This window comes from Camellia sinensis, chromosome 6 (assembly GCF_055761805.1).
Source record: "Camellia sinensis isolate YWXY chromosome 6, ASM5576180v1, whole genome shotgun sequence".
Taxonomy (NCBI): domain Eukaryota; kingdom Viridiplantae; phylum Streptophyta; class Magnoliopsida; order Ericales; family Theaceae; genus Camellia; species Camellia sinensis.
The window spans coordinates 196,415,502-196,427,574 of NC_138966.1; the positions used below are offsets into that span (position 1 = coordinate 196,415,502).

A 12,073-nucleotide genomic window follows, 5' to 3' on the forward strand; every position below is an offset into this window, starting at 1 on the left:
CCCAAACACCGCCATAGAAGTGGAGTTGAAGTTGGGGCTTCAGTTGGTAGGTTTATGCTGGGAGACATGTAATTCAGTTGTCAAAAAATGTTAAATCTTTGGTTGGTCTAAGAAATTTAGGGTTTGGGATGAAATTAATTCTATGAGGTTTCATAAAATAGTATGGAAACAGGGAATTATTGAAAAAACCAAAGGTTTGCAATAGGGAACAGCACACTAAATCACTAGGATTGTGTATTTGATGCAGGTGAGAGAACTGGAGGCTGTGAATTTAAGGGAGATAAGGAGATAGAGGAGTGAGAGAGGGAAAGTCAAAAAACAAAATTTCTCGATTTTTTTAGATTCTATGTCAGATGAAAGCACTAAAATTGAGTGCTTGATGCATTGAAAAATGGAAAATGTAAAACTTCTGCGATGTGGAAAAGAGAGTAATTTATTAGACAAGAATTTCGACTATGAATAATCAATGAGTCTCGCGCATATAGCCAAATTGATACTTGCTGCATTTTACAAAGAAACATCATGCCTCATGTGTTAATAGTTTTTTTTTTTTTTTTGGGAACTTTTGTGCTATGTGCCGCAATAAATATATATCTTAATTCATTTATAATTGTGAAGTTGTATGCAGGTACAATGTGTCAGTCAAACACCTTCCGTTTTTCCACGACAAACATAACCCTCCATCGTGTCGCATCACAAAAAAGCACACATCAGATAGCACAATATGTGATGCATTAAATAGAAAATTAACGACGTATAATTAAGGATATAGCTTGTGTTGTGTTTAAAAAAATATGAATTGACTCAATTTTAGTGATTTTACCTTAACATTCCAAAATATTAACATTGCTCAAAAAGTAAATTTTTGCTTATATATGGTATGTATGTATATATTGGCTATATGGTATGTATGTATATATTGGCTTGTGCAATTATATTATGCTGCAAATACATCATATAGCATCCTATGCAATATTGTGGCACAAGTGCATGTAACAAATTATAGCTCACAAAATTTCCATGTTGACACATGTCTTCCTCTGAGTACTGATTACGGTGGAGCTGGTATTGTTAGTAACCACAATCGGACCCTTGTCCACATTAACACTGAAAGATCATACTCCCAATTTTTCCCCTTTCCCTCTCACTCTCCCTCGCTATATGCTTAGATATAGATAGATACCGTAGGGTTTAAATGAGATGTTATGTATAGCAGTCAATGTGTATGATTTCCTTAGACGATCTGCTTAAAAGGTATGTGTTTTCTGGTTTCGATAAATGTTTACGCCTTTGGTACATTTAATATCCAAACTTATAAAACTTAATTAATGTTTTGTGTATACACTAGGATAAAAATCAATTCAATGTTTGATTTGAAAGCAAGAAAGTAATTTTCAAAATGGTAATGTATTATTTAATTTTGATTTTGGTAGCAGTGGTTTTGATTTAATTGTTTGCTTGGAAAACAGGAAAAATTGTTTTTAAGGCTCTAGGGTTTAGCTGAACCTTCCGTATTCATGATTCAATTCGTATTCAATACATTAAAGCTCTAGGGATTTGAGAGCAAGCAAGCGAAGTCAAGAAAGTTGGCCTGCCAGAAGAAGGGAAGAAACTAGGAATTCTTCAGGCGAGAGAAATCAAGATATTCAATACACTAAAGATCTAAGGAATTTGTAGAGAAAATGGGGTCCGGGGAAACAAGGAATTCTTCAGAACATAGTTCAATGGACATGTACAGCAGACTTAAGCCCTCCTTAGATGATCTAAAAGGTATGTGTTTTCTGGTTTTGATACATGGTTATGCCCTTGATACATTTTATCTCCAAACTTATAGATATACATTGGGATTAATTCTATGGCTTTTAAAGTAAAACCAATTCAATGTTTGATTTGCATGCAAGAAAGTACTTTTCAAAATGGTAAGGTATTATTTGATTTTGATTTTGGTAGCAGCTGTTTTGATTTAATTGTTTGCTCGGAAAACAGGAAAAATTGCTTTTAAGGCTCTAGGGTTTTGCTGAATCTTCTGTATTCATGATTCAATTCGTATTCAATACATTAAAGCTCTAGGGATTTGAGAGCAAGCGAGAGAAGTCAAGAAATTTGACCTGCCAGAACAAAGGAAGAAACTAGGAATTCTTCAGGCGAGAGAAATCGTGATATTCAATACACTAAAGATCTAAGGCATTTAGTAGAGAAAATGGGGTCTGAGGAAACAAGGAATTCTTCAGAACACAGTTCAATGGACATGTACAGCAGGCTTAAGCTTAAGGCTTCCAATGGTAATTCAGCTGCCAAAAATGTCAAATCAATGAATGAGCAGTGTAAGAAATCTAGGGTCCGTGATGGTAAGAAGGAAGGTGCAGATTATAGAAGCAAATCTAAGGAACTGGCAATTGGGGGCACCAATATATTTGCTCCTAGAAGCACTAAGATGGCCCATTTGATGGCCGTGATGGAAAAGGAAGATGTGATTTCTTCAAGGGTGACCAAGGGAAATGGAAAAGGTAGAGACGCACACGGCAGTTTGGAATCTACATTGAATGAGGGCACTGCAGTCAAAATGTTTGATGCATTAAAAGATTCAGGATATGAGGTTGGCGATATGGTATGGGGGAAGGTCAAATCTCATCCGTGGTGGCCAGGGCAAATATTTGATGAAGCTTTAGCTTCCCCATCAATCTGTCATGCGGAGAAAGAGGGTCAAGTTTTGGTTGCATTTTATGGTGATGGCACCTATGGTTGGTTGGAACCGGGTAGACTCATTCCTTTTGATTTTCACTCTACAGAGAAATCAAAGCAGACTGACACTCCAGAATTTTTAACTGCTGTTGAGGAGGCTGTGGATGAGGTGAAGCGGAGAGCTGCACTTGGCTTGAGTTGTCGTTGCCGGAAGCCTAACATATTTCGCCCTAAAAGTGTTGAAGGGTTCTTTGAAGTGGATGTGAGTGGCTTTCAACCTGGTGGTCTGTATTCAAAGAAACAGATCGAAAGAGCTAGAGATGCTTTCCAGCCATCCAAGACACTTTCTTTCGTGAAACAATTGGCATTGATGCCTCAGGATGATGTGCAAAGAAATGTTGAATGGACGAATAATGTAGCTTTAGTTCTTGCTTATCGGAGGGCAGTGTTTGAGGAGTTCGATGAGACCTATGCTCAGGCATTCGGGGTACAACCAGTACGCCCTGGAGTTTCAGCGGTGGGTTTACATAACCCAGAAAAAGCACCACTGCAAGGTATGTATTGATTTGGATATGCATTTTCTCTCTATTTTCTTTTAAACATTGCTTGGGAATATGTTTGAAATCAATTTGTCCAGGAGGGCAGGAATATTTTGCAGGATGCAATTTATGTTATCAGATTGTGGGTGAACAGAATTTCATCTTTCAATCAACGCGGAGGAGCATTTGCATTACTGAACCTGAAATTTAATGCTGGGTTTGTCATATTATGGGATTGCACATTTTCATCCACATTATCGCACTATGTTGAAACAGTGTGTAGCTTTTTTACTTATAAGAATTCAGTATCATTATTATTGTGATCGAATGATTGATAATTTTACTCTTGGCCTGCCCAAGCTGGGGTTAGCAAGAGTTAATACATCTATTCTATATGCAGTCTTCATTCTCTGTCATACCTTAAAATACCCTAGACAGTGACAGTTATCTGAACTACATTTAGTGGCTGTTTTACAAGCTGCAATCTCTAGACGTATGCTTCAAATCACTGCGAGAATATTTACTTTGTACTTGTTGGATAGCATAGTTTTAAGGAAGAAGGATAGTGTGATTTTCAAACATGGAAGCATGGGCTAATTCATTGAATTTTGCTTATGTTTGTAGCATCTTATTGCATAGGATGTGTCTGGGACATCCCAATCTCTGAACTTCTAATGCAAACAGATCCCTGATAAGCAGCTTGTGATAGTTTGCATAGATGCTGCCTCATGTGGCTTGTATTGTGGCATTCATTGTCACCAGTTTATTGATTTGAATTTGAGTATTTGAGTTTATTGTATGTTTGTCATGTTACTGTGTTTGGTCCTGGGGGAAGAATAAGATATTCTGGGAAAGGGTTTAAGGAATGACTTTCTGCCTTCATTCTGTTGTGCTTTTCATTTTTCTAATAGACAAACAAAGCCATCAATTTCTGAGGATAGTATTAGCTTTCATTCTGCCATTTCTGATGAGAATGTGAACGTGTGCCATTCTAGATGGCTTTTTTAACATGTACTAGCTACAAGGAAATCCTGTTGTTTCCACGGTAAGTTTCCTGAACATTCTTTAGGATTATTGGTCTTTTTGTATTCTCCATGATTGAAATCCAGAAAATTTGAATAATCACTGTGGCATTTAAATTGAACATATTACGGGAAAATGGCCATATCGGACTTTTGTACCCAACCAAAATAGCAGGGACTAAAATGTTCTGAAGTTAAATGACCAACACTCTTTCCTCTTCCAAATCCCTTTAATGGCTCATCTTCAAATCTTGTGCATATACTTGCCTAGAATTTTGTTGGTTTTTTATTGAACAACACTTCACATTGTAGCCTTTTACTTTTCTCACTTACAGTGCATTTTTGTTGTTGTTTACAGCTCCATTGAGTGGTCAATCAATGATCAGTGAAAGCCTAGGCAAACGCAAGGCCTTTGAAGATAGGGTAAAAGTCAAGGACCAACAAAGGAGAAAAAAATCTCTTTCCAGACACAGCAATGATCAGAAAACTTCCAAAGTGCCAAAATTTGGCAAGGCTGGTATTTGTATCTCAGAAAATAGAGTTCCACCAGTTTCTATGAAGCCTAAGTTTTTGGGAAATCAGGATACAGATGGGAATGTCAGAAAAGGAAAAGAAGTTATTACTACGGGTAAGCATCCAATACTTGCGCAACATGAAGGACCAACTGCTTTACTTATTGAGACCCCCCACATTGAGAAAGTGAAGGACCAACCTTCTGCTCTAAAACCATTGAAAAAGCCATTCAGACCGGATGATCCAGCAAAGGCTGGCAGCAAAAGTCAATCCTCTCGTAAACAGGAAGAGAAGTCCATGAAGAGACCAAAAAAATACAGGAAGCTAAGTTCATTGGCTGCAGAAAAAAAGGAAGGCAGCCAGAAGCATTTGAAAATTCAAGGAGATGAAAAAATGGTGGGTTCATCAGTGTCGACAAAGCCAGAAATACTTGAGGGGCCTTCTGAACCAGCAATGTTGATGATGAAGTTCCCGCTTCATTCAAAACTGCCATCAGTGCCAGAACTAAAAGCGAAATTCGTACGCTTTGGACATCTTTACGAGTCAGCCACTCGTGTGTTTCAGAATTCATCAACTGCCAAGGTTGTTTTTAAGAACAAGTCTGGTGCTGAGGCAGCATATAATCACGCAGTCCTCAACAGAAATTTCCTTGGCAACATCAATGTAAATTACCGCTTGCAAGTTTTAAATGTTTTAAATGTTTCAGCCCCAGAGTTGCCTGAATCAGGTGAGTCAAGCAAGCAGCTTGTGGAAAGATCTCTTGAACCAAAGTCTACAGCAATTTCGCAGTTGCCTCTGCACCCAAGTGTCCCCCCAAAGTCGATTCTGAAGAAGTCGCCAGGTGATGAAATGGTGTCTATCAACAATGTTAAGACTGCGACGCGACAAATCAGATTCAAGTTGGAGGGGAATGCAAGTTCTGGGGAAGATAAAATGCTGCCAAGCATTAACAAAATCAGTGGCTCCATTATTGGCAATTATCTGAATCCTATTTCATCTTCACGCACAACCATCAAGGACAATGCTGCGAACTTTCATCAGGTAATGCCCCCAACTTTGCCGCCTCAGCTTTCTCTCCCTTCCCAAATCCCGGCTATGCATGAGAATCGCAGTGTTGGTCACATTGTCAATGCCATCAACAAGGAATATCTCCAAGGCGAGGCAACGAGCAGCAAGAGCTATCAGAATGCCAGTGCCCCAACCAACAGCGTTGACATTTCTCAGCAGATGTTATACCTGTTGAAGAAGTGCAGTGAGATTGTAGCCAATTTGAAGAGTTCGTCCGGATAAGTGGCTTGCCATGATTTTCTGATGGAATTATTTACTAAACTCATGTCATTTTAAAACATATTTTGGACTTATTTTCCAAACCTATGTTGTTTTTAAGTCGTGTGAAGTTGTGATTTGGAAACAGGATTTTAAAGAACAATCTGGGTCTTAGAAATAAATTCAAAACAATTGCATTTGGGAAATCTATTTCAAAATAACAAGGGTTTGGTAAAAAAACTCCTTTCAGTTGAGTGTCAGGACAACTTAAACCATTATGATTCTGCTATGCATCTACGCCAGTGATTTCTCCTGTTGGTGCTGTTTTCATTCTCTGCTTCAGCATGTGCAGGTAAAAAACATAGGTAATTTAGCCATACAAAGGCAAGGCTTGATTGGGTATGGATAGTGGTTATAGACAGAGTAATATACTTTCTTTTTTTTTTTTCCATTTTTCTTTTTTTTAAAGAAAGTCAGAAACTTATGGTGTGTTTGTTTTTTCAAAAAAGAAAGTCAAGAACTTTTGATATGGAGCTTAGAGAACATGTGTTTTGAACATATTATCTGTCTTCTGTTTTTTATTTTGAGCTTTTTGTTGTTCGGTTTGAATCTCATGGTTGCTACTGACTTTACATTTGCAAGTAGGCTTATTATAATTACCAGTTCAAAAATGATATTCTTATATATTTTTATACAAAATTCATGACAAAAATGATGTGGCAGTGTTATTTGTGAAATTTTGAGGACAATTGTATTTGTTTTCATTGGAAATGGGCAGATCACAAGAAGCCACACCATTATGTATTGAAAATTCTATACAAAAATTCTGAAAAGTTTAAAGGGTTTCATGTGAAAAGTTTGCTCTTATAGTTGTGCAAAATGCAAAGTTTGCTCTTATGTAAAATTACTGTGTTATATATCTAAAAATATTATACAAATTAGTGTTATATATTATGCAAATGTATGATAATTAGTTAGAATATTCTTCAATCCGTCAATCTGTCAAAAATCGTCCAAACCGCAATTTGTTAATCTACTAACCCACCATTCGATTTGTAATTTTATCTTTAAACTGTCCGAACCACACCGCGCACACCCCTTATCTTTCTCCCTTTGAACTTTGGCCATAGTATTCTTAAAAATACTGGGAAAATAAAATATGTACATCAAATTTATTTTGGGTGTGACATGCACTATATCAAATTTGAATTTAGTTGCTGTTGGAGATTTTAGTTGATTACATATTAATGAGCATTTGTATCACATGTGTGCTTGAGCCATTTCATGTTTATGTGATTGAGGTGTAACTAACCATGCACCCAAACTCATGGATTTGTTCATGCTGTTAATTTTGAATATGCATTCAGCGTAGAATCCAGCTCTTGTTCTTTGTATGTGTCCCATTCCACCATGAAAGGGATTCATGCTTTACAGCGTGTGTGTATGATAATTGACTTAAATTGTGTTTGATTCTTAGATTTATGGAGGGTGGAGAAATAAGATTCTGCACTTGTTTGATCGTGTTTTTGTTTTTTTAATTTTTTGGAAAATCAAATTTATTTGGTTGAGTTTTTAAATGTATTTTCTGAAAACGTTTAAAACTTAATTTTATGAAAAAAAATAAAGAATAAAAAATAAAAATCACTTATTGTTTTTATAGGATTTAGCAGCACGACAAACCATCCTCGTCATCCAACTGTTAGAGATAGTAACTAAAATTGATTATATGCCAACAAATTTTGACCTTCAAATTACCCTTATTCTTACAACCCAACGGTCCACTACCCGCCTCTTGGTATATGCTTTTATACAGAAATATACTCTTTTTTTTTTCTTTTTTTTGATAAATTATAAATACATCTCTTGAGATTTTTTTAAAGTATAGATTGTTTCTTGTAATTTGAAAAATTGCAAATATCTCATTGTCAAAATTTTTTATTTAATATAATTAAAGAAAAGAAAGAAATTCATAATTGCTCTTTTATATAATAATAAAATTATAATATCATTAAAAACTGTTAATTGACTTAATGATTTATTAATAAAAGAGTCGATTTGTTATGAAATTGAAAACCTCAGAGATGAAATGTAATTTTTAAAACTACGGGAACCGATTCATATTTTAATTAAATATCAAAAGGTGTATTGATAATTTTTTTTTTGGGGAGGGGGGGCCAACAATCTTGATAAAAGCGATCAATATGGCCTCGTTTGGTGTAACTGTTAAAACAACTTATAGATTATAACTTAACAGATTATAGATTATGACTTTAATCAGAAGTTGTTAATCTGTTTGGTGTAGCTGTTGGATTATAGATTTAAGTTGCTGAGTAGTGTTTGTTAAATAAGCTGTGAAATAACTTTTTCAATTAATTTTTATTTTTTATTTGTCTACATTTCTCATAAAAAATAATAATAATAATCTATAGTCCATTTGGGTCTTTTTCTATTTTTTAAAATATAAAAAATAAAAAAAATTTAAGAGTAGAACAAAAAATTAACATGTCCACAGCAGAAGCTGATAATCAGAAGTAAGGGGTGAGCAGCTTCTCAGAATCAGCTTTTTTGAGTTAAAATAAGCTGTTAGAATCAGAAGTTGTTTGAAATAAATTTAATCAAACAGTCCAAAATAACTTTTTCAAAGCTAAAAGCCATAAGTTAGTTCTGAAAAGCTGAAACAAACACCCCCATAGAATTATTTTGGGAACTTTTTTTTTTAAAAAAAAAATTTAGTGAAACATTTCTATTTGACTTTGTGTAGTAGAAAAAGTTCAAGATATTTTTTAACAAGAAGTCTTATTTAATTAAATTGAGAATGTTATCAATTTTTTTCAATTTTTAAACCTATCAATTTTGCACAGTAAAGTTTTAAATATTTATTACACTAATTGATAATTAAAAAAAAAACAAAACATGAGATTAAACATTTTGGCCTTCTACTTATTAATTTGATTCAATTATCCAATAAAACCGAAAATATTAACAGTTTTTTTTTCAATTTTAAAACTGAGACCATTATCAGTTTTTTCATTTTTAATTTTTTTTTTCTAATTTTGCCTATCAATGTTCCATCATCATGTTCCTTTATAGATAATTTTAAAAAAAAAATTTGCACAAAAAAATAATTATGTTTTTTCAATTTTTTCAAAAGTAAAACATTGTTTTTTTTTTTTTTTTTGCACATAAGTTTTTTTGCTTTAGTTTTTTCAATTTGAAAATTGATATTTTAAAGTTTTGAAAATTAAAATAAATATCAAATCATCATGTTCTTTATAGATAATCATAAATGATGAACAATCATTATTTGAAAGACAATTCTGACTATTAAAAATTTAATGGGACGTGAAGGTTTAAAAAATCTTAGTTAGGACTTAATAAGGTATAAGTTCATAAATTAAGATTTGTGTGTAAATGTCTCATTTTTTTTATTAGTTAAGGTTTTTCAACATTTTCACAGAAAAAATTTGACTCAGAGAAATTTTGCCTGACTCAGAGAAATTTAGGCCCTAGCTCAGAGAATCACAAATTTTTTTTGAAATTTCTCTGTAAAATCGTAAAAAATTCTCTGAATTGGAGTGAAATTTCTCTGAGTTAGTTAAAATTTTTCTGAGTCAAATTTTTTCTGTAGAAATGTCGAAGGACCTTAACTACTATAAAAATATTGTATGTCATTTATTTTATAAAATTTTAATATCAGGGACTTTATTTATTTTTATTTTTTATGAACTTAAAGGCTTATTATGAAAAAATATATAAAAAAATTATAAAAGAGTAACTTAAATAAGTTAATAAATTAATAAATTGACTTCTTTTTTTTATTTTGCTAAGAGAGGCCATAGTTTCAAAAACGTTAAGAAAGATTAGCGTATAATTCTTTATTTATTACTAATGATGCATATAAGGATTTAAAAGATAATGAATTAGAATTAAAAGTGCACGTGGTCAGTCAGTTTGATTGGATTTTGAGATAAATCAATAACCAAATCAATTCTCACTGTTTTAGAAGTTTAGTAACCAATCATGAAACTTTTAGAACTGAACCAAAACTAAACCAAAAAAATGATTTGATTTTACCAATTCAATTTCATCACTATCCCTCCTTTTGGAATTGTCCCTAGAATCACTTTAGAAATTTTATGATATTTTTAATAGGAGTAGTATTTTACTTTACAAAATTTATGATGTTTTTAATAGTTTTTTTTTTTAAAAGCTTGAAAAACTAAAAGTTAAATATTTTACTTTTATGTGAGTAAAAAAATTAATTTGACGTGTGATTTTTTTAGTTGGGGATAAATAAATTTATTTAGCATTTTTTTTTTAATTTTTTTTTACTTTTTAAAACCAAAAAGTTGTACCATTTGAATTGTAATAGGAAAGATAAACTAAATTATTTCTCATAAATACAGACAAAGGGAGCAAGAAACAAGCGAGCTTAGGACTATTTTGGTAAACAGGTTAAAAGTTAATTTTTTAATTTTTTTGATATTTTTATGTCAAATCACCTCTCTATTATTTAAACATTTTTTAAAAAAAATTCAAAAAAAAAATTAAAAAGTCAATTTTTAATCAACTTTTTAAAACAACCCTTCATATTCGGCAAGATTCAAATAAGAGTGAAATGAGAGAACAATTGGGTCCATAAAAATCACCTTCACAACCAGGAGTGGCTCCAACACATGGCCAAGGGTGTCACTCGAGCCCTTGGATGATTTTTTAAAATTTTTTTATTATATAAGTATTAGATTTTAGGAAAAAAATCAGCAACTGAATCTATTAAAATACAACTTTAAACCTATAGTTTTCAGTCCTAAAACTTTGAATCCACCAATGAAAAAAGTTTACTTTTTGACTTTTACCTACTTTCTGTTTAAAATATTTTATTTGTAAAGCTATTTCTTTCTTTTGTTTACTTTTTGTTTAAAATATATTATTTGTAAAGTGATGGTTTGTATTCTTGCTTTGGACACCTAACTATTCTTGACGTCTCTTTCTTTTGTTTACTTTTTGTTTAAAATATTTTATTTATAAAGTGATAGTTTGTATCTTGTTTTGGACACTAAACTATTCTTGCCATCTCTTTTCAAACTTTAGGCAAGACATGAGTTAAATAGAGACACTTCAAACTCTCTCTCATCCACCACTCTCCATCCATAACTCTCTCTTTTTATCATCAATCTTCTCCAACGACATCAACTACTCGGTTATTAGGTAAATCTTGTATAATCATTTTTCTATTTTATAGTGTTTTGGATAGAACAAATATAAATCAACAATTTTTAGGGTAAAAATTAGGGCTTTTTTTTGGTTCAATAATTGTTTTATTTGTAAATGTATTATGTATATTTTGTTTGTATATGCTTTGTTAAAACATCAATACTGTTTAATTTCCCCCTTATATTTTTGGGGCTAAAAATTAGGACTCTTTTTTTTCTTTCTTCTTTAGTTTTGTTTTTTTGGCTCACTAATTGTTTGTAATTTGTAAATGTATTATTATGCATATGATGCTTCAATGCTTGTGTATGTTTTGTCAGAGATGTTATGTTGCACTATAATTGATTTATGAGTGGTTGATTTGGAGTGGTTTTATATGCAATGTTTTTCTTTATTTTTATTTTTTTTTCCAATTAGTTCTACCACTATGGACAAACTTCTTAAAAGAAAATCAACAGTAAAAGATTCATCTCCTACAAAAGAAACTTCTTTTAAGCAAAGTCATGTAGATGTGAACAATCTTCCATCTAACCCAGGGCTACAACAAAAAATTCCATCTTATCATCCTAACAATCAGGATGAAATTAGAAGAGCATATTTACAAAAGGGCCCTTGTCAATCTCTTGACCACAATTTTCCTCAACGAGACATTAGTGGAGTCATGAGTCGCTTTAATCCTGCTTGGTTTAAAGAAAACAATAATTCATTGGAATATAGCATAGAAAAGGATGCTGTATTTTGCTTATGTTGTTATCTATTTAGACTTGATACCAGTAAACAAGCGGGTGGTGACACTTTTGTGGCGGGAGGGTTCACAACATGGAACAAGAAAGAAAGGCT

General features: G+C 32.7%; 1 protein-coding gene across 14 annotated transcripts in view; it reads left to right on the plus strand.

The window, feature by feature from the left end:
• LOC114313042 (PWWP domain-containing protein 1) overlaps positions 1-6,228 on the plus strand; it is a 226,302-nt gene extending 220,074 nt beyond the window's left edge. For all 14 annotated transcript variants that reach the window (XM_082875815.1, XM_082875804.1, XM_082875803.1 and 11 more), the window contains 3 exons: positions 1,470-1,770; positions 1,987-3,236; positions 4,602-6,228. In XM_082875815.1, the coding sequence (XP_082731941.1) occupies positions 2,201-3,236; positions 4,602-6,046 (2,481 nt within the window). In that variant the 5' untranslated portion in view covers positions 1,470-1,770; positions 1,987-2,200 and the 3' untranslated portion in view covers positions 6,047-6,228. The remainder of the gene's footprint in view (positions 1-1,469; positions 1,771-1,986; positions 3,237-4,601) is intronic.
• Positions 6,229-12,073: the final 5,845 nt, after the last annotated feature.